Raw genomic sequence first — 25,472 nt, forward strand, 5'->3', positions numbered from 1 at the left:
TGATTGAATTCTGCCACGTATTACGTTCCCTGTATGTCGTCTCCTTTATTCTGGCTTCCAGCTTGATTATATTTTTTTTTACAGATTCCTTTCTTTTTGCTTCTTTACGAATTAAACCTAAGCGGAAGAGCTGGTCAATTCAATGACAAAAAACGCCACCACGACTGTCGATGAAAGGACCGTACTTGTAAAATACTGTTCCCTCACGCTGCGACGCGCAAGCGTAAAAATACGAACATCGTTTAGAAAAGCCGGCCGGCATATATCAGTTGAGTCCGCGAAAGTGCCACTTTTCTACAAGTGGGTATAGAACTATCGTACCTCTGTGCGGATGTTCGTGACAATAAACACATTGCATTTTCGTATTCAGAAGCATATTCATAGCGATGCCCGTCGCCTGTGTGCGAGGATCACGCGCGAGTAAAAGACGAAGACGAAGCGCCCTTCTCCGTTCGATGCTGCACGAGACGCTGCACGAGAGCAACCAGCCAACCGAGCGAGCACGTCGGTGACGATGGCCCCTTCAGCCGCTCTGAAGTTCTCAACGCGTTCCCGGATGCCAAGGCACCCTCACGCAAGACGTCAACGGCGCATTAATCGGGTCCGCCGTCCGGTCTCACTCGGCATCCGACGTCGCGCTGGCGGGGCTGCGCAGTGGGCTTCGACCGACCAATTATCTGTCCGGCTGCCTGGACGCCACAAGGAGTGCAGCAGGTCCCCTCGCCGCGTCTTCCAGCGCAAGTGCCGCTATGACGCCATGTCGGGCTGCGCTGTGGGGACAGCAGCAGCACCTGGCAACTGCAGCCTCCTACCGTGCTTCTGCCTCCGGTACGAAAGGCTACACGCCTGCAGAGCCCTGGCAAGTGATGTTTATTCATTCGCCGTGAGTGTATCTAGCTGCCCGGCCATCAGTATTATTTCATACACGCAGATAGCACGCTACGTCTCGAGATATCTTCATACTGAGTATAAGATGGGCCATGCTGCCTTTCTGTCCTTTATCAGTCTGGATTGAAAACCTCCTCACAATATTCATCAGTAAGAATGGAACGGTCTCTCCTGTATTTTTGTTTATTCATTTTAATGCTAACGTTGGAGTCCTCGCGTAGGCAATTGTAAGTACGTTTTACAGATATAAGTTTTAGAAATATTAAATCACAGGAAACGTATATTCGAAGTGCCTCTGTGTGCACCCTTGTATCCATTTTTTGTGCGTATATTTTGTCCACGCAGTGGCCGCTGTTCCACGTTTTTAATAACGACTGAATAATAGTAGAAACTAAAATTTGATGAGGTAATAAGCAGTCATGGGAACCCAGTAGCCATCCTGTCACTCTCTAGAGGTCGACGTCATGTGTTAGGTCCTAGAAAGGTCGGGGAGGGGGGGGGGGGGGTAAAAATTCCTATCGGGGGTGGCATCAAAAACGCTCGTGCAAGATGGATTCGGAGCACGGTAAATAACCGCGGCGGTAATATTATTACCAGAGTAGTGCGACTCATCATTGAATTGCAGTTCCGACAACTAACCCCCGCCCAACCCACGCAAAAAAAAAGAAAAGACGTGGCGCCCTATAACGTAAAACGCTTCCAATACGTTTTTATTGCAATCTTCTGAGGTCAAGTTTGCGCAACCGCCGACGCAAGCATCACGCGGTGACTCGCGGCGCTGCCTGAAGAGCCCAATCAAACACTCCTACTTTTCTTTGCTTTCGAAATGAATATCATTGTCTACGTTGAAGTGTGTTTCACTTGTAATTGGCTGCCAGGAGGCGAGGAGCACGCTCAAGTGGACAGCGCTTCAATGGGACCGAGCCACCGCACTGAAAGAAATAACCAGATGAAGAGGGTGGTGTCGGCGTTTGTGATTGGTCCGCTTTCTCTTGCTTAGCTTGCGGTGGCTGGTCGAAAATCGCGACGTCGTGCAACGGAAGATTAAGAATGCCGCTAAAACGAATCCTCAGCAAAGAAGAGTTGGAACAGCGCGATCGTTAACGTCCGAAAGTGCTCGAAAACGTTACACGACCACGCAAGCAGTGTATTATACGCGAAAAAAACCATGCTCTCTGGCAGGTGCGAGTAGCCATTGCCTGAAGGATCGGCGGCAGCCATCTTTTATTCCTTTGGCAACGGGGCAGGCTGCGGCTATTCAGAAGAAAATTCAGACTTGTTCGGCATATTAATGCATCTTTAACACGTACGCGTCACTTTGACGCGGTGAGTTCTTGCGGTTTCTTGACGCCGCGTGACAAGCAGGTGAAGAGGGTGCAGCCCGAACAGTTTTGTCGAATAGCCGAGTGCTAATAGCGAAAAGTCGTCGAATCGGAAGTTACAATTTTTCTTTTGTTCGCTCAAATCATGCATAATCAGTGTGTACACGTCATATGAGATGGGGAGCAATCCGCGGTTTTCGTGAAGTCGCGTGACAGACAGGTGAAGCGGGGGTGGTCCAAAAAAGTGTTTGACCGATCGCGGAGGACTGATTTCAGAATTGGATTAGAAAAGTTTCGGATAATTTTACGTTATAGCACCCCTTGTAGCTAACTGAATCATTTAGATGAACGACAAAATAATTTTGTGTAATTGGCTGTTTCATTATGCAGTTGCGCAAACTCACCAAACATAGAAGGCGACTTTATGCGGGCGGGGTTACCCAGCGGGCATCAACCGACCAGTTTTCTCTCCGGCTGCCCGGGTGCCACAAGGACTGTGGCAGGTCTCCTGGCCACGTCTGCCAGCGCAACTGCCACCATGACGCCATGTCGGGCTGCCCTCTGGGATCAGCAGTAGCAGCAGGCGGCAACTCCAGCATCCTGCCGTGCATCTGGCTCCGGCTCGAAAGTCCCTGCCCCTGCCGAGTGATGGCAAGTCGTGTTTCTTCATTCGCCATCAGTGGCAGTAGCTGTGCTGCCGTCAAGGTGATTTGATAGGCGCCCATAGTACAGTGCGTCACGTGATATTTCTATATCGAATTCACAGGGTAGTGGTCTGTTTGGGGCGCTCTCGGGATGCAGTTTGCATTCGGCTGGTCGAAATCAGGCGTACTGAACACATTCGCGTGGTCTATTCAGAGCGCCGCGCTCCAGCAGAGAGCGTTAGGACGCACTGCTGTATGCCTTGAACCTGAGAGCGCGACCTATATCCGAAAGAACCTCCATCACGCGGCTACTCTGATGGCTGTGGCAGAAGTTAGCACGTCCGGCTGGGGCAGTATTTCTACTGTTTACTATTAGTATATTAATTAGCAGTATACTATTTCTAGTATCGCTGTATACCGACTTGGGGCGCCGTAGGAACCAGTCGAGTAAACCTTAAGAGGAACCTTGTTGGCCTATTTTCCTTAAACTATTTGGATTAAAAGGCCTCTACTTACCAGGAAAAACTGAGAGGCATTTCAAGCGTTCAAGTATATTTTTAGAATTTGGTGCTTTCGTTAGAGAACATTCATTATGTTTTTTTATTATGGCGTTTTACATGCCAGAACCAACATCTGATTATGACGCATGCCGTAGTGTGGGACTCCGCAAAAGTTTTCAGCTGCTGGTGGTCTTTGACGTGCAGCTAAGCCTAATAGTTGGGTTTTTTTCGCGTTTCGCACCCATCCAAATGCGCCCACCATGGTCGGAATTCGTTCCCGCGACTTCCTGCTTTGCAACGCAATACCATAGCCACTAAGCAACTACGGCGGGTTACAGAGAGAATGTATAAGTCATTATCACGGTTGGACAAAGGAACCTTAAATAGAAAAAGTACCTGTTTGTCCAGTCAATATTATACGCCTTCTTTACATATCTTTCTTCCATTGAATGAACGTCGGTCTGCACGATGAGAAAAAAAAATGAATAATGCTAGCATATTTATCTTTGTCGACAACTTAAAACGAAGGCTACAGAACCAAATCGCGACTTTTGCACCGCCGCAGCAAGAAGTCCCGCAGTACTGCTGACGTTTTCTTATGTTCGGAAAACACTGTCTTGTTCTTTCAAAGCATAAAATTGGAACAATGTGTAAAAGCCAACTGTAAGCGACTGATATTTTACTGTCTTTAATTATTTGTTTATTTATTTATTTATTTTATTTATTTATTTATTTATTTATTTATTTATATATTTAGTTTACCCTAGAGGCTCGGGGGAGCATTGAGTAGGGGGGAGGGGGGGGGGTTACAGAAAAATGACAAATATTTAACGCAGAAAGGGAACTACCTAATAAGAGAAACAAATAAGTTTGTACATTGGAAAAAAGGAACACTGTTGAACATTGGAAAAAATACATACAAATTCAAGGGAATACAATGGAAAACAAAGTCCAAAAACAATACAAAGGCGAATACAATACAAAGTCGTACAACAAAGTCAAGTGAACATGTGAAGTTCCAAATGTTCACGAAACTTGGCAGGATGTTTTATTGACACATTATTTGGCAGGCTATTCCATAGTGCGATGGCGTGCGGTAATGCAGAGTTATTGAATGACTGTGTGCGGCCAAAAATGAGCCTGAAGCTGAGATGATTATGAAGTCGAGTAGATGTGCGAGAAGGAGTTTCAAGCGACAAGCGGCTGGACCATGAGTTATTGTAGTATTTATGAAAGAGGCATAGGAGAGCAACAGAGCGGCGGGAATCCATGTCCGGCAGGGGAACATGGCGTTTAATTTTGATAATGCTAGATTGACGACTGTAGTTAGAACTTATAAAGCGAGCAGCACGATTTTGGATGGATTCCAATTTATCTATTAGGTATTGTTGATGAGGAGACCAGATCGATGAGGCATATTCAAGTTGAGGGCGTACAAAAGTTTGGTAGGCCTGTTGACGGATGGTAGATGGCGAGAGGTGCAGATGACGACGTAAAAACCGTAAAGTTCTGTTATCTTTAGCGCATATCTTCTCGTTGTGAAAGCCCCAGGCTAGGTTAGTACAAAAATAAACTCCAAGATATTTGTAAGTAGAGTCACGGGGAACTTCCGACGAGCAGATTTTGTAAGGAAACTTAGTATATGATTTCGTACGAGTGAAGGAAAGAAGGCAGCACTTAGACGTGTTAAGTGTCATTTGCCAACGGTCGCACCACTGATTAACTAGGTGAAGGTCATTTTGTAAAATAGGGGATCATCATGACAGTTAATCGTTCTGTAAATGACGCAGTCATCCGCAAAAAGTCGTATGCAGGAGGAAATGTTGCTCGGTAAGTCATTTATAAAAATTAGGAAAAGAAGAGGGCCTAGCACACTACCCTGGGGTACACCTGACGTTACACAACAGACGTGGAGGAGCTAAAGTTATTCACAGATACGAACTGGTGCGGATTAGACAAGAAATTGCGAAGCCAAGATAATGTTAATGAGCCGATCCTAAGAGCAGTTAATTTAGCTATTAGACGGCAGTGAGCAACTCTGTCAAAGGCTTTTGCATAGCCGAGAAGGATGCAATCAATAATTTTGCTGTTATTCATACCATAATGTAAATCTGACGTAAATTCTAATTGTTGGGTGTCACAAGACAACGCTTTACGGAAACCATGTTGATATTGAAAGAAAAAGTTATTAGATTCAAGATGGTGGGATTAATGGGAGGCAGTGCTGTGCTCGAGAAGCTTACAACGAATGCATGTTAGTGAAATGGGGCGGTATTTACCAGGTGAGTGTCTGTTTCCATCTTTGAATATAGGAATAACTTTGGCTATCTTCCAGTCAGCAGGAAGAAGAGCTCTTGATAAAGACTGCTGAAAGATGTAGTACAAAATCTGACTGGATATAGCTGACGTGTTTTTTAGAATTTTAGAATTAATATTGTCAATGCCACATGAGGTAGACAGCTTTAGATCGCGTATTAGTTATGAAATGCCTTCAACACTAATATTTATAGGGGACATGAAGCGGTAATGAAAATCGGAGACACAGGGAACGGAGGAGCAGTCTTCATTGGTGAAGACCGAGCTAAAGAACGAATTGAAAGTTGAAGCATACTCAGATGTAGGGACAGGAACATTGTCAGCGTCAGGTAAGTTACTGTATTACCGTCACGGTCAGGAGAGATAGCTTGCGAAAACTTTCTAGGGTTAGTGTGTAGAAGTGAGGACAGATCTTTGGAAAAATACTTCTTTTTGGCTTCACATATTGCTAGGCAGTAAAATTTTAAACAATCCTTATATTTAGACCATGCCGAGGGACATGATAGCCGTTTAGCAGCAGCAGGGTATAACCTTTTCTTTTTATTTCAGAGTGATCTAAGTGATTTATTAAACCATGGGTTACGTTTGTCATTAGATACAGTGACTAGTCGCACAAAGTTGTCTACTAGGAGTGACATAATATTTCTAAATGAATTCCAATTCGCTTCAACAGACTTATTTGTAAATGATGGAAGAAACGTTTTCAGAACGAAAACCTCAAGTTCATTGTTCATTTGTTCGTAATTTGCTTTGCTATAATCCCTGATATCCTTACGTTCAGCACCAGCGAATTTTAATTGAGAACTGCAGTAGATTATGGTCATTAAAACCATCAAGTTGCATGACAGGGCTTATGCTATGTGGCTCTGTTGCGAGAATAAGGTCTAATATGTTGGTACCACGGGTAGGCTCAGAAACGATTTGCGTAAGGTTGAACTCTAAACACAGCTCAATAAAATCACCTGAATCAATGCTCCATCAAGACAAGCGAGACCAATTAATATCAGGGAAATTAAAATACCCAAATAGGTAGATTTTATTAGTGGGAAACTGTTCAAGGGCCCTGGTACTACTTTTATGAAGATCGGACACGAACAAGCGGTCAGCGGCAGGTGGGCGACAACAAACGCCCATCAGTAACTTCCCGTATAAAGTAGGACAAGCCACCCAAACTACCTCAAGAGCCGTGTCAGTGTCAACGAGAAAAGAAGGAATAGTTTTATTGATGGCCACCAACACGCCGCCCCCCTTCTTATGTGGACGATCATGGCGATAAATGGCGTACTGATTAGAAGTATTAAATAACTCGGAGTCACCTACATCTGCATTAAGCCAGGTCTCGGTTAGCAATACAGCATCAGACATGCTATCTCCAAGATATGATTCAAGCAGGACACGTTTTGGCAACAGACTGCGGATGTTAGTAAATCATACTGAAAGTGAAGGTGCACGTGTAGTTGATATCCGCTGGACTTTAGCACTGCGCACATCGGCAACTAGCTATCGAGCAGGTACTACAGAATCAGAACTGTCGTAAATATACGTAGTATTATCGATACAAAGTTAGTTCGCCTTGTTCAGTTCTCCCATGCCCGAGAAAAGAGCCCATTTGGGCGTCAGTCAAAGTCAAATTGTCAAACGCAAAATTGCGGTGGTGCCTTCTGTTGTCTGTTCGTCGCTTCTGCCCCGATTATTAATATCTTCCCTGGTAGTCAAAATGAATCTGGAGTGTCTGCCACTACGGCGTGCCTCATAACCAAATCGAAATTTTGGCACGTAAAACCCCAGAATTCATTTATTCCGCCTCTGACCTTACGGAGAGAGACTGATGACCAACATGAAAAATAAAATACTGTGCAGGCGAATAAAACAAGTTTTTACACCATCCACGCGGAAACCAGGTCAACCCGTCTGGGATTCACAACCGTCGACGCCGGCGTCGGTTGCGCGTTCGACATCATACGGTCACTTCGCGGCTCGGGTACAGGCTGCTTGACTGCCTGCTCAGAAATCGATAGATATCGACTGTATAAATATCGATTAGCGTCTGAAATTTACGCCGAGATAATGGTATCTCCCAGAACTGAAATGAAGGAGTCATGCAACGTCGGAAGAAATCAAAGCCGAAGGCTGTGCCACACTCAATCGCCGGGACTCCGCTGCATACAAATACACGTGCAGAAAACTGAAAACCCGTAGCCTTCGCTTCGTGCCACAGAATAGTTGTCAGCGAATATTGAGTGTGGATTGGTTTCGATGTACTTCTTGTGGTTCATTTCCTGCTACTTTATTGTTGTTCATTTTAAGTGCTGGCCCAGGAAGGTCACAACCCTTAAGTGTACTGTTTAACTACGCGTATAATATTAACAAGTGTATAAGCTTGTCCTTCATATTTCGATGCAATGTATTGCCCGATGTCCAATAACTGCCTCCGTATGGAGGCTTGCACTATGTGTTAAATAAAAAAATAATTACCCGCAGTGGTTGTCCAGTGGCTAAGGGGTTGCACTGCTGAGTGCGAGGTCGCCGGTTCGATCCTCGCAGAGGCGGACGCTTTCCGAAGTAGGGCGGAATGCAAGAACGGCCACGCATGCCGTCACTTGGGTGCGCGATGAAGAACCCCACCGGGTTGAAATATACTCCGAAGGACGCTCGCTACGGCGTGACTCATAATAATATCGTAGATTTGGCTGGTAAAATGGCCGAATTGAATTTAAAAAAAAAGACTGCGCAACGGACACAAACGTAATTTAGTCGAATACCAGAGGAATTCTCTGAAAACGGATGTACTCTGCTGTGGTTGCACAGTCTGACTAAATTTACCAGCAGCACTTCTGCTCATTTCATGACGTGCTCGTCGGGGCACTCAAATCATTTAAGCATGCAGTAAAGCAGCCAAGACTAAAGTGGTGGCGTGCACACATCCCTAAGCGTTCTAATCTCTGACGGCCAACGTGCCACCAATGTGTTGCGGGAGTTTTGCTCCGATGGTTTTGTAAGCGTTAATTACCAGCAAATGTACACTTTGGGTATTCTGCACGCAATCCATTATAAGCAATAACTTCGATATCATTAGCAACTTCCTAGAAAACTCGGAATTTCAACATGATACAGTCGTATTTCAACAACGTGTGAGATAGCTGAACGCAAAAGTTAAGTGAAATGCATAAAAAGAGATCCTCGCCGCATAAGAATAAAAAAAAATATACGACTAAATCAAATATTCGGCCATATGTGATGTCCTCCTAAGCAAGTATAATGAAAGTGCGCTATTCTCAACTGTCGTCTTACCTCAGTGGTCGATGAGTATTAGGAACAGCTAGGACTCCATTTGTGTTGCAACCATCAACAACAAAGGCTCAGTGTGCTTCCACTCTGTGAAGAAGTATGGCCAGCGAGGTTGTGTATGTGGGCCGTTTAATGGCGAACTACGCCTTGTCAGGATTGGGGGCTCAATCCCATCGTCCGTGGTCCTTTGCCAAGATAGGAGTACGGCATGAATTCGAAGGTAGCTGGCCCATGCCGTCGTCCAACTTATTACGCTGAGATCGTTGATGAAATGAAGAACTGTTTCTCATCGAGAACTAGGAAGAAGTGTTTATTTACAGAAATTAAATCAGTCTAACATGACTGCTTGAGAAAAAGAGTATCAGTCCAACATGACTGCATCAGAGAAGTGACTCAGTCTAACATGACTGTTCAAGAGAAGTGTCTCCAGCATGCGCACAACCACGGTTTTTATACACTCGGTCCGCCGGCCATACGGGGCGGAGACTGTTCGTTTACTCATCACCACCTCGCCGCTGCTCCGCAGATCAGTTTACATACACAAAGGCACACACATTCCGATGCCCAAACGACGGCGTTGGAGAGGTGCTGTTCCGGGAAGTATCGGTGCCAATCGTGGGTCGCTCGTTGTTCTGCGTCACGCCGAAGCGTGAGACGCACCAAAATACGTCGTTCCCGCGGCAGCTTGTCCATGCGTGTCAAATCAGCTCCGCGTTGGGGAACTCCGGAATCATTGTTCACACACCGAACTAGTTCCGTCACAATGTCGATGGGGCTGGAGGAAGGAGGCAGTTTTCAGCACAAAGGCCGCTTCTTCGAACGCCTCCTAGCTACAGCGACGGTGAGGGGGAGATGCGCGTCGTGTCGCCCTGTCGTAACTGTGTGGCAATCTTGTTTTGCAGCTCGCCATTCTTAACAGCCTACGCCCGGGTCGGTCCGGCATTGCACTATCTTCGGGATCGTACAGCGTAATCGGAGTTTTCTATCTACACACGGACACGATGCTGGGGGAACTAGCCGTAAAGAGCTTCGGTATAATTCGCTGAAAAATTGGTTACGTCTTGTGGTTTTTAATTAATAACGAAATAATTAATGGGGACTACGAACGCGGAAGGAGTCGCACGAGCGCGTTCATGCGGCAGCGCCAACGGACGCTAACGAGCCAGCTGTGGAAGACGGCGATGACGCTGGAACCAATCCTGATGACGATAGTTTTCTCTTAACACACGGATACGAACCTTGGGGAACTAGCCCTTAGCAACATCGCCGTAAAAAATCTTAGCGCACCTAAGCATTTAGGAGTTGTCAATGCGCAACATTAAAGTACTATCGGCGTCAAATGAAAGTTGAACAGCGGAGCGCGTGGACCAAGCATAAGTAAAGATATAGTGCGCGCCGTCCAGTCATCACCATTGACAGGCGCGCACATCCAGCACAACGCGCTCGGCATGCCGACCGCCGTCGCGGCTGCCAGCGATGCCGCGCAGCGCAAATTTGCCGATCGAAAGAACGAATGTGGCGCGCAAGCTGCAAACTGCGCGGGCGAATCTACCTTGCGATGACGGTGCAAACTGCACAACGCGCACCGCTCTTCGCGCCGACAGCGCTTGTTGTTTCGGCGATCTGTGCGATAAAACTCGCCGTAAACTGCAATATTCTAGCTTCATTTTTATTTTTAATTTTCTACCTTTCAATTATAAGAACCAGAACAGAAGCGACATTATCTCACTAGAGGGGGATCGCGCAGTGCGGCCAAACCGTATGTGCGCGCCTGTCAATGGTGATGACTGGACGGCGCGCACTATATCTTCACTGATGCTTGGTCCACGCGCTCCGCTGTTCAACTTTCATTTGACGCCGATAGTACAATTGAACACCGCTGAGTAGTCCTTCCAGTAATGAGCACTTCATGAGCTTTAAGGCGAGCGCGTTAAGACGCATGGCCTAGCACAAGGCTGGTGGACTTTGATCCGTGACATAATGCTATGTTGCCCCCCTGCCATGGAATCTAATGGAGACGCTCTCGAGTAAGTCACGGTGATGTTGATGTCGTTGCATTCGTCACTCCGGGCTTGGCAATCATGATTTCATGAGGCAGAGTACAAAGGCCTAGGAACCGCCCAGTGGGTAACACGCGCGGCTTCTGAACGTGGGTTCGTACGTTCGAAACTAAACACAACCAATGTGTTTCCTTTCTACTTTATTCTGTTTTCTTGTTTTAATTTCCTCATAGCGATTACCGAAATGAAGTTAGGACGCAGGCGACAGCTTCCGCGGCCAAGGAACGCGCTGATAACACAGTCTTCCGAGAGCGAGAGCGAGGTTGACGTGATAGGCGGTGATGCCCCCTTCCTTTCGCGCGCACATTTCCGTCGAGTCGCGCCTTCCTGTAGCCTTCCTGTAGGGTTGTCTGCCACTCCGACTTTATCTCATAACACCTAACACTTTGTTAATTCTTTGGACAAAGTGTTAATTCCTAACACTTTGTCCCTTCCTCTAGACATCGGATTATAGCGCGCTTTCACAAAAGGGACCGATAATTGTTTCCATTCCCGGTTCTCGGAATCATACACGCTGAAGGATTTGGCCACAATACACGGAAATACAATCTCCGTGGCCCGTGTCATCTGTCATCCTTATTTCAGTCATGTTTTCGCACTGTATGCCATCGTAAGTCGCCCTGTCAACAGACTCGGCAAACGACCGTGTTCAAACTATCCAGCTTGTCCACCAGTGTAGCTACACTGCCGGCATTACTCACTCGCGCATGTAGTGACCATTAAACGAATCTGTCCGCGACCACCTACACGGTGACATCTTTATTTACTAGGATTCCTCTCTTCGCCAGCGAGTCAAGCTGGCTTCACACAACGCAGCAAAACCCTCTGACAAGCATCACGTGACTGAGCCGCAACGAACTGCTCCGCCAGCTGCTTATCTGCTTCGTACTTGTGTGCGCAGTGATTGGGCAACACAGAGTCACCTAATGCTCGTCAGCACAATTTGTTCCGTCACTTTAATCCATTTTGAGTATGTGCCTAGAAGCGGAAACGCAGCGCGAGAAAGAAAAAGAAAAACACAGGATGTGTGTGTCATTGAAGCCCACTGGCCTCTTCATTCGATCGCCAGTGATGCCTTCAGCTTTCTTGCCGTTTTCAACGGGAGTCCTTCTCATATGTTTAATTTTCCTGCACTAAATGGAAGGCGAACGCGTTAAACCTTGGTTTAAAATGGGAGAGTATTTCAGCAGTATTGGAAGACTCTAAGCAAGTAAGAAGCGTGAAACACGAAAGAAAATGTTGCGAGCTGATCCGCTTCATAGTGCATGGCTTGGCACCTGCAGCACGCGGTCAGGGTTGTCCACAGTCTCCCAGATCGTAACGGAGCAAGAGGGTTCGATCTCTGAGGCATCGTGCTGCCTAACTGCCGCTCCCGAGACTCGCGCTTTGCGTTCCTCGCGAGAGAAAGACAAGCCACTTGAAAATTGTTCCGAACTATAGTAACACGGGACATTGCTGACTAATGAAAAATATGGGCGTCTGGTTGACCAGCGAAAAAATTACCATTAAACTTTGACTTATTGTGGGCTACCATAAACCTGTGTACTGAAGCATCGGTAATTGTCCTTCGTAACCGCTGCCGCATTCTTCAGCCATGTCATTTGCATTGGGCAGCTGCGAAGCACTGAAAAAGTTTACTCCGGTGAAGCGCGTTACTCATTAAGAATGGCCACTAGTCAAAAGAAGCCGTTCCAGCCCAGAGAGCGATGGCCTTGTGCTGCCGTCTGGTTTTCTACCACAAGGATTCAGAGGTGGCCTGCAGTGGCATGGTTCAAGCACTTACATGATGTTCTGAGGGCAGCAAGATAAGGAAGGTGACAAAGATAGGCACGCCTTGAACATGTTCCTAACTTCCTAACTTTGCAGCCCGGTCCGCCTGTGCGTGGTCGACGGTGGGGACGGCGGCTCTGCTGTTGGGCGCGTCCTGCTGGTGCAACGCGATCCCCCGAGATGGCGCTGACGACAGCGCCCATTGTTCCTCTGCTCTCTAAGCCATCGCCCCGCTGGCTTCCATCAAAGGTGATCAATTCTATCAGATTTTCGAGGAAGTATTCTGTACATATATAAAAGGCTTTGCAATTAGGCATAACATCAGCACTACCCACCAGCAGGCAAACTGCTAAAGCTGATCTTCTTCTCACCCAGAGAACAAGAACTCCACTACAGACGAATTGCAGTCCTAATATTTATCGATATAAATAAACTGACACGGTTTGTTATGACATTCTTACAGAGAATCATCCAAAGTGTAGGATTACGCTTTGCCTTTCAAACAGACGGTAACGTGTTACAACGAAAGACTTCACTTCCTCAGCACTAAATACAACAAAAAATGAGTGTACCAACGGGCACCGTTCCACGGTGTGTTCTTTTCAATTTTTATACGTAAATTATTCCCCCATCCCTTGACGTAGCGTATAGCACAGTTCAAAATACAGTACATTGTACCAGCACAGCAAATGTGTGCACAACTCATTATTTTCCGTATAGCGGAAACTGTACAACGTCGGGGAAATTGCTAGTGGCGCCACCTCATTGTATTCAGCCATGGCCGCTCATTCAACAGCACGCGCTTCTTCGGTCGTGGTATTGTGTGTGAACGATCATTTGTAAAATCACAGGAACCACTTTTCACATGTTTCCCGCGAGAAAAAAACAAAACCAGTTGAGGCAGTTTTCACGTTTTTGTTGCGTCAATTGAAACAGTGTATGGAAGCGTAATCACAACTTCGCCCACGAAAAATAGAATTTCGAATAGCAGCTGATGAAGGCTGCGCTGTTTCAGCCAAACAGTTGAACAGTGACTTAGAGTCCCTAAGGAATTCTTACGTGTAAGTACGAAAAGAAATATAGTGTAAATGACCTTTATTTATTCATTCATTCATTTATTTATTTATTTATTTATTTATTTATTTATTTATTTATTTATTTATTAAAGAACACCCATAAACGCCCTGCAGAAGAGGGTATTAGAATTGCGGGAGGGGGCACACGAGTATACAGTCATAACAATTTCTAAAGAATACAACAAACGCGCCTAAATACGCGACTAATTACGCCGACACGACCGTATGTGTAGTAAAATCAAAGATGGATAAAACGAAATTAAAGGTATATTAGAATAAATTCAAACATTGAAGCACCTAGAACTCAGAATACATAAAAGGCAATCAAAGAGGATAATTCGAAAACAAAATCTACCGGATGGCAAAGGTACCGAAGGAACACAACATAGAATGTATCTCATTCAAAAAGAATAGAAAAAAAACTTTCACATTGCACAGAGACATCCCATTATGACATACGTACGCAGGATTTGTTGAAATTTGTCGGGGTGAACTTCAGTAGGCAATGCCTGATGGTAGATTATTCTAGCGAAGTATGAATCTGGGTATAAATGACTGGGCGCAAAGATCTGAGTGATACACGCCGGGCTTTGACTTAGAGAGGGTGATCTCGGCGAGAGAAAATAACAGAGCGTGAGTGAAAGAAGTCATCAATGCAAACGCTCGTGATGGTGAAGTTTATGAAAGAGCGATAGGCGCGCGTGTTGGCGGCGTAGTGATAGCGGATGCAATTCGGCACGATTCTTTAAACACGCAGCACTAGTGCGGGGGATAATCTGTAAAGATAAAGCAAGCAGCGTGGCTTACAAGGATTCAAGGTTACTCACGATGGAGTCTTGGTTCGGACCCCAGGTGGCGCATGCATATTCGACTTTGAGGTACGACTAATGCGGTATATATGCTAGATCTTTCTTTAAGTGTAAAAACGCTTTGTTTAGTCTGTGTCCTATTATTTCAAATTTGCGGGTAACAGATGCAAGTGTAACGTTGATGTGATGATGAAGATATTGGATCCCATTGAAAATTGACTCCTCAACAATCTTTTTATCAAGAGGTTATGACGTTGCAATACGAAACGAGGAGCGTGAAAATGACATGCACTTAGCTTTAGCATAATTAAAGACCATTTGCCAGTCTGAACACCATGTACTCAAAGCGTTTAGGTGTGGTTGCAACGCTTCACGGTTAGGCTCAGTAGAAATTTTACGGAAAATTGCTGAATCATCGGCGAACCATCTTATTCGGGACGACATGGAGTCAGGCAAAGAAATAATACAGACTTTAAAAAGCAAAGCACAAAGCACACTCCCTTGAGGAACGCTGGACGCAACTGGAATAAAGGAGGAGTTGGGTGTTCATGGTGCAGGTGTTCTTGTTCAAATTGGATTATTTCACTAGGAAATATTTTCTTGCCGTCGCCCGACTGCCCCGGAGCTGATAATTTCATACCTGCCTCTGTAGAGCGCTTCGAGTCAGTGTGGGCAATGTTAGTGGATTTGTCACACAATACAAGTGCCACGCAAGGATTACAAAGGGCTTGTTTTCTGCCCTCACGGTGCCAGGACCAGTGGCCACGCTGTGCTTCGGCGAAGCTGCAGAAACTGATCGACGCCCGAGAATCGCACGCTGCAGCATAACTGGCATCACGCAGGAGGTAATGTATGGTATGTGCACATCGGCCATTGGCGACATTCTACTGCGAATCGAACGTTAGAACTAACTTATCCATTATTTGGCGTGTGAGTGTTTCAGCAGAATTTAATGACATTTTACGATTAACCTTTGCAAACCAAGATGGGAAATGTAGCACGTTTGTCCAATTCCTTTTGGAAGCGTTGCCATTGGGATAGGTCGCGGTCATGTTTCGGAAACGACTGCTTCCGAGTCACACATTCTACAGTAGAGGAAGACATGAGGCAGCAAGGGTCGCAACACTGAGGGAGAATCATTGAAAAAATGTAATGCAGGGTTTTAGGTGCGAAAACCACGATCTGATTATGATGCAAGCCGTACGAGGGGACTCCCGAAATTTGGACCAGCTGGGGTAACGTGCACCCAAATCTAAGTACACAGGCGTTTTCGCATTTCGTCCCCTTCGTAATGCGCGGCCGCCGTGGCCGGGATTCGGTCGCGCGACCTCGTGCTTAGCAGCCCAATACCATAGACACTAAGTAACAATGGTAGGCGAGGGAGAATTGTAGTCAACTGCTAGAACGACATGTTGCTCGTTAACGACCATGCGCGCATGCCCGGTTACCTGCATGCGGAAAAAATCGGTGAGTTTTCTCGGCCCAATTTTGTTGCAACTGGCCTGCGCACTTCGACCCTCGTCACCGTCCTTGAGCGAGATTGTAATCCAACGAACAGCGGTTTTTATATTGTTTTACTAAATGTGAGACCCACAGGGGTGATTGGCTAACATTTGACCCTCGCAGTGCCCCGACCTGCCGGCGTGCTGCCCTTCGGCGACGCTGCGGTGGCTGCTCGATGCCGGAGAATCGCACGCAGCAGCACCGCCACGAGCAGCGCTGGCATCGCCACGTGCATTGCATGCTGCAGCTGCTGCGCCTCCAGCGATCCAGTATTGCCGAGCGGGGTCACGTGGGCTACTGGTTCCGCAGAAAGAGTCCGCGCGCGTGGTCATCAAGTTTATGTTAACGCTTTTGCTTTCGTGATTAGTCACTTTTTGTTCTATTACTTCTGTAATATATCAATAAATATGGCTTTGATTGTCTACTCGCGTGAGGTCTATGCTAAAAAGCTGTCGTTTCGGATTCGAGAAGAGATGAATACAAGGTGTGCCTAAGTATCTCTTGCCCTTACTATCAACGCTCGCGAAAAGTGAGTGAACTACTGAAATGATTACAGTGTACTTCGCGGTCGTGTACGTGTACGGCGATGTTCTGGTAGTCTTGTACTTAAATGCATCAAACGGTGTTAAAAAAGTAAGAGCAAGAGCAACACAGGTGTCATAGCGCAACTTTTATGGTGGATATCTGGAAAACGGTGCCACCCTTAGTATTCGATCAAAATGAATATTCCTTGCAAAAGCGCTAGCAACCATTCTTAAACTAAATATGTGCCGCATGAATCAGTCCGTTAAAAACTTCGTTATGGATTTTTTTGGTAATGAGACAGTTACGGAATTACATTTCTCGCGCAGATATCAGGCTCTTCCATTCTTCCAGTTGAAGAAGTGGAATTGCGTTCAAACGCCGCAGGCATCTTTTAAAAACGTACCGTATAGTTTAAAACATAAACCTCCAATAACGCGTTCAAACCGCTGCAGTTTCTAAGTGAGTCCGTTAAGGTTCCGCACTTTTGACATGCGTGCAGAGAATAGACTCGCCTATCACGAGGCATGCTTTTCATTTGCGTTTCTGCGTTCCCTACATGCCATTGTGTGAATGCTATATTATGCGTCAGGTCGAATGTGCAATAAAAGAAAGCACGTTGAGGGTTGCGTCGCGTGTTATGTGAATGTGATGGACATCTGTGGGAAGCATCATTTGAGCATGAAGCGACGGCCCGTTACGCGGTCAAGCGAAGGTAAAGTCTCTGCCATCGGGTACCATTGCAGCAAGGTGCATACGCAAACGTTGGTAAACAATCGTAAACGCAAAGTGTGTTGCGCAGAGTAATCCTTCAGCAAGGGGCTTTACTCGTAGTTAAACATGGTGCCGCTAAAAATGCAAAAAACAAATCACTCGCTCGTGACTGAAGCGAAATGAAAGCGTCGCTTGATAATAGCAATAGGTTACGGAAAAATGTATTTTCGGCCTACCCAAAGGCGCGACCGAAAGTTGGACTAACTCTGGAAATAAAGACCTGACCTTTTTCCAGAAGGAATTAGGCGAATATTTTCCTCAAGGCAGAATTGAGCATGCGCACAGGGCGAAAGTTCGGCGGAAATAAGAATGGACCAGTGATTATGGTAGTATTCAATACAAAGATTAGTAATGCTTGTTGTGTCTGAAGGCGGAAGTTGAAAGTGTCGCAATAAGTGATACGCGAAGATTTCACCCCTTGTGTTCGGCATGCACGATCAAAGCTGCTGCAGCACCGGAGGAACAGGGGGGGGGGGGGGGGGGGGAGGCGTCATTACAGCTTCACTATGATAAGCTACATACGGGTAATCATAGCATGAGTAGCGCAGAAACGGTTACACCAAGGCAAACATAGGGGACATTGTTGTACTCACTAACTAGTGAGTACGCATTTCGCCGCCAGAGCACCATATATAGAGGGCCCAGGAAGGTTTATCTTTATGATAATGAAGACAGAGAACCATCTGCACCATTAACATGCGAATTTACACTGTATTTCCCTAAGTTCTTGAATACAGAATATTCCAGAGATTGCCATAGCATGTGACTGCTTTGACAAATACATTCATTTCGTTCAAAAACGCTTTTGTCCCTTCTAAAGTCATAACACGAAATAGGCGTCAAGAAAAGCCTTGGTTGAATAACGATGCTAGAAAGCTAATTAAAAACTACATTTCCATCGTGTTTCCTACAGGAGAAGTCAAAAGCCACGGGTGCATGAAATTATGAGGGCACTTAATGGGGAGATTAACTTAAGGTTACTTAAACCAAAAAAGGTTTAACGATTCACATGGCTCAAAACTTCAGACAACACGAAAGAGCGGTGAAAACTGTTGAAGAATAGTGGCCGGGAGCAGGAATCCATTCCGAGGTTGCAGTGAGATTGTACTACATACAGTACCAGACAATTATAAGAAGGCATGCTGTGTTATTCGTTATTTTCAGTATGTGTTTACACAGCACTACAATGGCTAAATACTGCATTACACGGAATAAATTCTGGAACATATCTGAAGTTCACTTTAACTATAACAGTGTCATAAAATCACAAATAGAGGGCTAAAATTCTGGCCTAATTCCAGCCACAGCTAATTTCCCCGTTGCTTTCCTTGGCTTCGTTGTCTGCTTCCTTTATATCGTCATACTATGTGTGTGCGTGTGTGCATGTGTGTGTGTGTGTGTGTGTGTGTGCGTGTGCGTGCGTGCGTGCGTGCGTGCGTGCGTGCGTGCGTGCGTGTGTGTGTGTGTGTGTGTGTGTGTGTGTGTGTTCTTTTTAGAATATCTTAGCACTGGTAGCCAGGAAAAACTCTAGGGACATTCAGGCGCCGGTTCTAATTTACGGACTCGGAACTGCAGTCAGTGCTCAAGGAGAGGGTTTACTGAGGAGACGACGTTACTGGCGCACCCTTCGTAGGGAAATAAATGTTTGCCCTGGATATGGCTTTAAGCCATCTTTGCCGGAGAGTTTCATCCGCTGGAAACTAGTGAAAGTTTAGACCAACCTTTTTCTTGGTGCTCGATTTAGAGCACGGCACGCAGCAGTACGGCGTACTTCTGAAAAATACGGTAAATCACACGCGGCAACTCAGGACAGATTATAAAAACAAATCACTTGCCGCAAGTCACCATACATGCGAGTCGCAGAGGGCCTTCAGCAGCAACACTTCCAAGGGACAGACTGAGCTGTACGAGGCTTTAATAAAAGTCGCTTTAGAACCACCGATGCAGAGGGAATTTCAGAATGGATAACTGACATGCGTGCGAGCGCCCCAAATATATTTATTTGGGTGGCACATCAGGCCGGATAAAATTCACGTCACGTTGATGTATAGGCTTTGGCGATTTGGTGCGGAGTTCAAAAACTGAAACCTTCACCTTTTTATCTGCTAATCATAAACCTAAGAACACTTTATCTGCCTAAACTGATTTAGCGTTTTGTTTTAACGTTCGTTTAATGTTTCTATTCCTAGAAACAGATTGATTTATAAAGCACAGCCACCGAGCTATAAATTTTCCTAACTAGCCATTGCCAATACGGCACATTAACCGGCACGCAACCTCCGCTGTTACCGGTTAATTGACTAAAGGTAGTTGAGCGCATGCGAACACAATGATAACAGAAGGTAGATTGGACGCACATGCGCCTGCGTGCAATGCGCCTTCTTTTATCCTCGTGTTTTCCTGAGCTCAACCATCTTTAGTCAAGATGCAACGCCAAGCCCACATCGCCACCCTTGTGGACGCAAATGCGCGCGAAATACGATACGAATAATTTGCGATATGAAAGTATGACGAACACGAAAAATAGACAGAAAGAGACAGAATAGAGATGCGCAGTTTATTCAGCATTATTTCATCTTATCATTTGAAGCACCTCATAGGCCGACCTTGTCTTTTATTTTAGCATCGACACTTGGATAGTGTTGATTTTATTAAATCCCTCCAGACGCGACCAGTGAATTCGCGGTAAGCGCTGAAATTTTTTTTCATTTTCTAATCTTCTTTGTTTTCCACACTACTTTTACGTGCTCTTCATTTCAATGCTGTTCAGACGCGTTCATGGCCGCTTGCGTACGGGAGACTCCGAAATGACGATGTTAGAATCATTCGGAAATACTATTCCGTGTCACCTGCTGCGATCATCAAAACCCGAATACCGCGGATAATTCAAGCATGTTTTCAGGCATTTGAGATATACTAAATGACTTAAACTGACTATAGCTGCATGCCTAGTGCTGACTTTCCAAAGGAAAAACAAAAATTGCAGTGGTAAACAATAAGAAATAAAAAACGTAACGTCAACAGTTGCGAAGTTCACATACAGATTTTCATCAAGTAAAAAAGAAGTAGTAGTTTGCGTCCCGCTGTTTCTTCTACATTTGCCTTTATATTCGTTCTCGCGGGTTTTATTTGTACCCCTGTAGATCACGAGCATGTATTCGGAACTGTGAATGGTCGTCGGTGCACCTGTAGGGTTTGCCTAGCCTAGTTCACGGCCATCTGCGATTCCGCAACTACGAGACCAGAACCGTTTAGAAGTCGTTCTATATTTAGTTACTCATCGCGATCAGGAAAATACATCGATCGCAAAAAATCAAAGACGTTTTTAGGCATGTAGGACCCTCTGGGCTGTACTTGTCGGTGATAAGGTAGCCTCGGTGCCTATGGGATTATCTGACTGAGCTATGTTGAATGTTCGGCTGCCGTAGTCGGAAGTTCAAATCCCTCTATAATGTGTTTTTCTTTCGTTTTATCCGTGTTCTCTGCGTGTCGGAGTTGGCTCAACGTGCATGATCTCGAGCCGCGGCGTGCGCCGCCTGGTTCCCCGCGAGAGACTCATGTTCCGCTGTCCAGAGGATTTGTCCTGTTTCTATCTCGGTGTTGGGCAGGATTTGGAGTGCTGCCTTTCCGATCCTTCTGTTCATATACCTTCTGTATGCTTCTTGCCAGTCCGTCATCACGGTAAGCAGGGTCTTCTTGCACGTTGCGATGGCCAGGGCTACGCCCAGCTCTTCCGCTGTGCTCGCGTCCTTATCACGTATGGATGTGGATGTAAGTTGTTCGCCCTTCTATTCGACCACGCTGATTGAAAATCAGTCGTTTGTTTTGTACGCGGCAGCGTCCGAGTATCTCACATTTTCTTCCTCGCCGTTGGTGCATTCCATTATGCGCTTGAGCGCCCGTACTCTCGCCTGTCTCCTTTCCTTGTCGTACTCGGGATGCATGTTTCTGGGAATGGTACTTATGTGTAGCTTGTCTCTGATCTCGTGTGGGATACGCTCAGGTTGGTGTCTCCCATCCTTGACTTGGTAGCCCAGATCTTGGACCAGAGCTCTTACCGTTTTTGTTAGCTATAGTCTCTCTAGGTGGTTGACGTTGTGCGCTTCCACGAGCTCTTCCTACGTGTAGTGAACTGCAATTTTGAGTAGTTTCACTGCGGAGGTGGAGGGGGACAGGCCCAGCGCAGTTTTTTTTTTGTGCGCGAGCGTTTTTTTAAAAGGAATTAAAACGAGGATATTGGTAATGGTAAACGTTACGAAGAGATCAGAGGCAGAAATGGCGGAAGCAAGCACATGCGGACGCTTTCGTTCAACCTGCCAGTTTCAACTGTCGAAGAACGAAGGGGGTGCGAGAGGTGACATGAGGAATGGTTGCTCAGTAATTTCAACACTTCGTTTTCCATTTCGAACACGCCACTGGCACATTGAAAAGGCTGGTGCCTTATTGATTCAACCCTCATCCGGCTTCCGCCCCTGCGGAAGGGAACCTAACACGCGTCTTCGAGCTAAAAAGCAGAACGTCGCACTGAGACATCAAATGGGGTGTACGGGACACACGAGCAACCGTTCAAATTTGTTCTTTTTAATAAGACAGCGTTGAGGAGCTCGTGTCGTAGAAAAGCCGGTGTCGTCGGCGTCGGTGGCGTTGTCGGTGAGCGAAAAATTCCGAAATGCAATTCATAAATAAAAGCAACTTGCAAGATGGGCTGGGTGGGAATCGAAACAGGGTCGCCGGAGTCTGAGACGGAGACGCTACCACTCAGCCATGAGTTCGATGGTACAAAGCAGGACAAAAGCGCCTCTAGTGAATGCGTTGTTGCCTTAGAAATGTGCCGTAGAAAGTTATATTGCGGTATCACGGTAATTATGGGCATTTAAATTACAGTAGTCGCAGTTAAACGAGTAGCTAAGTACGTTTCCCCTACATTTCTTCTACGTTTGGCGCACACGTAGAGCCATCTTGCGGCAAACACAGTAGACCCCCTCCTCGCAATGTACGGCGCGGAACCGACAGCTGGCGCACCCCACGTGCGCTTCTCTCCTTCGTCTCGTCAATTGCATGCCGAGCGAATGAGTGGGCGGCGCGAACGGCGTGCGATAACGCTATCGCATTCCACTCTTGTAAACGAAGCTTAAGCGTCCTGCAATTTTTATCGAATGCGAATTATCTCCATATTTTGTAGAAATCTTGGTTCGCATAACCTGTTTCCACCACTCAAAGGCTCGGGTCTTTCAGGTTTAGCCGGGCTGCGGTGGACGTCTATCTATAGGGTCCGTGCATTCACGTTTATCATGCACCTTTCTTCAGGTATGTGAAGGGAAGGAAAGCGAGATGTTCAAGGGTATAATACGGAGCCCGTTTTTTTATTGTCACGGGTAGGTTGATTAACTGCAAGAGCTGAGCTATCGTAGCTTTTAAAGTTTGCTGAGATTTTTGTTACAGTTGAGGCCTAATTGTGCTTCCTGGACGAAAAGCCGTCCGAGGCGATGACAGACGGCTCGCCATCACTTGTGCCGGGCACCCCTCTTTGCACTTTGGCGCCCAGCGATATTTGTGCAACACTCATCACATCGATGTGGAGACGTCCGGCTCCTGCTTCTCCAACAGTATATCCATGGACTCGTGCAACAACTACACCATCGTGGAGGTGAAGCGATTGAAGAGCAAATGCCGCAAGACAACTAAGGACGTGAGTGAGCACGGCCCCAAAGGACCGCCTACTCGCAAGTTACAATGTTGCGTTTGTGCCTGAAAACAGATTCTCAAGACCTACCTTGGTTAATGTGGCTCTGAAAGGAGTTAATGAGGTAGCTTTCAACGCTAAGAAAAACGCAAGCGTTAATTACGATGTCGTCATTGACATCACCGATGAAGTATTGCAAGAGCTTCTGTCTTCAACAGTGAAGGCCATTGACGAGCTTCAAGCTTCTTTTCGAGGGACACACGATACCTGATCACGTCAAGGTGGGTTATGCGAGACACTCTGTGGGTCCCTACGTGCCCCAACCACTGTGATGTCGCAAGTCCCAAAAGCTTGGTCATGCCAGCGCTGCGTTCATATGTTAGACGGCATGACTTCACTTCGCAGGCAGCCACGACATGTCTTTATGCACGGTAGGAAAAAAATGAAGTGCTTGATTTACAACGGACCACACGAGGTAAATTTCAGAGATTGTCCTCAACAGAAAGAGAAGATAAAAATATTGAACCAAACGAGCAAGAGAAGTATGTCACACAAAGGTACAGCAGCGAAAGCGGAGCACCGGAGGAGACTATCGCGTCGTCGACATGAACAAGCTGCCGGTCCAACCGAGATCTCCGTGGCTCTCATCCCCCAGTTCCAGTGCAAGGTATTTGAATCGTCATCGGTGGGCCTCTCCAAGCCACATTGCTTCAAGCGAGCAGCACAAGCCTGGAATCGAATGTATGGGCACGCCTGCTGCCACGCACAGGGGCTTGGACTGTGAGCGCCAGGAACGGCAGTGCAACGAAAAATCACCACAGAGCTCTCGCATCAATGTCATGCTGCGACAAATATTCGACATCCTACAGCCGCTCCAGTCTGGTTTTAACATTCCAGCGGCTCCAAGAGCTGCAAACATCATGCAAGCTATAGACGTTCCCCTAACCACATTGCCGTATCCTCTACGGCTGTCCGCGAAGACGTGTGGGTTTCGCTGTGAAGTATGCATGTACCCGTAGCACAGCAACAGTATGCTGTGCAGCTCCCATCATCATCATCTTCAGCACACAACCGCCTTCCTTCCATTTCACATCCCAACTCTGTCATTCAGACAAAATCCTTCAGCAGTGGGGAGTAGCAGACTAGAGCCACTTCCCTCAGGCCGACCTCTTCATCTTTCCGTCATTGAAAATTGCCCCATGCTCCCTCCCGATTAAAATCTGTATCATCGGGATTTTCCGCCAGACCTGCATTAATTATTTATGGTGAAATAAACATATCCAACCTTATTTTGCTTCTCTATTTGTCCCTTTAAAACTGTCATGAAAGTCTGACACCAAAGTTCCAGCATGAAACGCGCCATTGAATGTCTCTCCGGTGCTCAATATACCAGCTTAGTAGCTCAAAGCGATAGTTTGAACGCTAATCACATTAACGTAGATATTTATCATTTTTCAATATGTGACCAACCCTCATGTAATGTACTGTTTAGGGACTTTTGACGCATACTAAATAAATAAATAAATAAATAAATAAATAAATAATTGGTAGAGAGAAATACGGGCGCCAGCAGAAGACGAAGAGCAAAAAGGCGGTTGTTGATTATGGCTATTACTTTATTTCTTTACGTTATTTATTTTATTAAAATTCTTACCCATATTTTTATTGCACTTCAAAATTACAGTTGTATAGTGCCACGCTCTACTATTCAAAACTACTTCTGCTTAATTTCTAAGCATGCGGAAAACCGCCTGCTTCTTGGCCAATCCCCTATGGCGGGTATGCGCCGCTCTTTAGGATACAAGATAATACAAGACAAGACGGTCCTCGTTTATGGACAAAATTATTTTGTATCGCCCCAACGCTTTCGAATTTACGACTCTACCTGAAGCCACCACTTATGCCGCAGAATTTCGTCAGATCGCTCGCCCACTTACCGCGCAAACTCATGCCAGCCAGAAACATGGCCGTGACACAAGCTTGACTTTGCCTTCATATTCACCAGGAACGTTGGTATGGCTGCGTGTTCCTTCCTCTACTCCTGGCCTTTCCACACAGTTCAGCTCAAAATATTACGGCCCTTACCGGGTTCCACAGCAGACGTCCCCGGTCACGTCAATGAGTCTGTGGAGCCATCTGCGAACGAGCGGCATCGCGGACGCGAAACTGTTCGTGTCCGCCGACTGAAGCCGCACTACGACCCACCAGTGCTGCCTGTTCCCGAGGTCGCCAGGACGGCTCCTTTTTCGGCGGGGAGTGAATGCAGTGAGAAATATGGGCGCCAGCAGAAGAGGAAGAAGACTGTTGTTGTTGGTGG

General features: G+C 46.2%; 1 protein-coding gene across 2 annotated transcripts; it reads left to right on the forward strand.

The window, feature by feature from the left end:
* The first annotated feature begins 429 nt into the window (after window positions 1-429).
* Window positions 430-25,472, forward strand: LOC139052167 (uncharacterized). 2 transcript variants are annotated; one of them, XR_011509756.1, is made up of 6 exons: window positions 430-859; window positions 2,601-2,861; window positions 12,885-13,037; window positions 15,427-15,528; window positions 16,300-16,490; window positions 25,161-25,472. XR_011509756.1 is itself a non-coding variant. In XM_070529247.1 (5 exons), the coding sequence occupies exons 1-4, from the start codon at window positions 515-517 to the stop codon at window positions 15,499-15,501; spliced, it is 834 nt and encodes a 277-aa protein (XP_070385348.1). In that variant the 5' UTR covers window positions 430-514; the 3' UTR covers window positions 15,502-15,528; window positions 16,300-16,600. The 2 variants fall into 2 exon arrangements, 1 of the variants encoding a protein (XP_070385348.1); XM_070529247.1 differs by lacking the exon at window positions 25,161-25,472 and having other exon boundaries at window positions 16,300-16,600.

The sequence above is a fragment of the Dermacentor albipictus genome, unplaced genomic scaffold (assembly GCF_038994185.2).
Source record: "Dermacentor albipictus isolate Rhodes 1998 colony unplaced genomic scaffold, USDA_Dalb.pri_finalv2 scaffold_19, whole genome shotgun sequence".
In the NCBI taxonomy this organism is placed as follows: Eukaryota; Metazoa; Arthropoda; class Arachnida; order Ixodida; family Ixodidae; genus Dermacentor; species Dermacentor albipictus.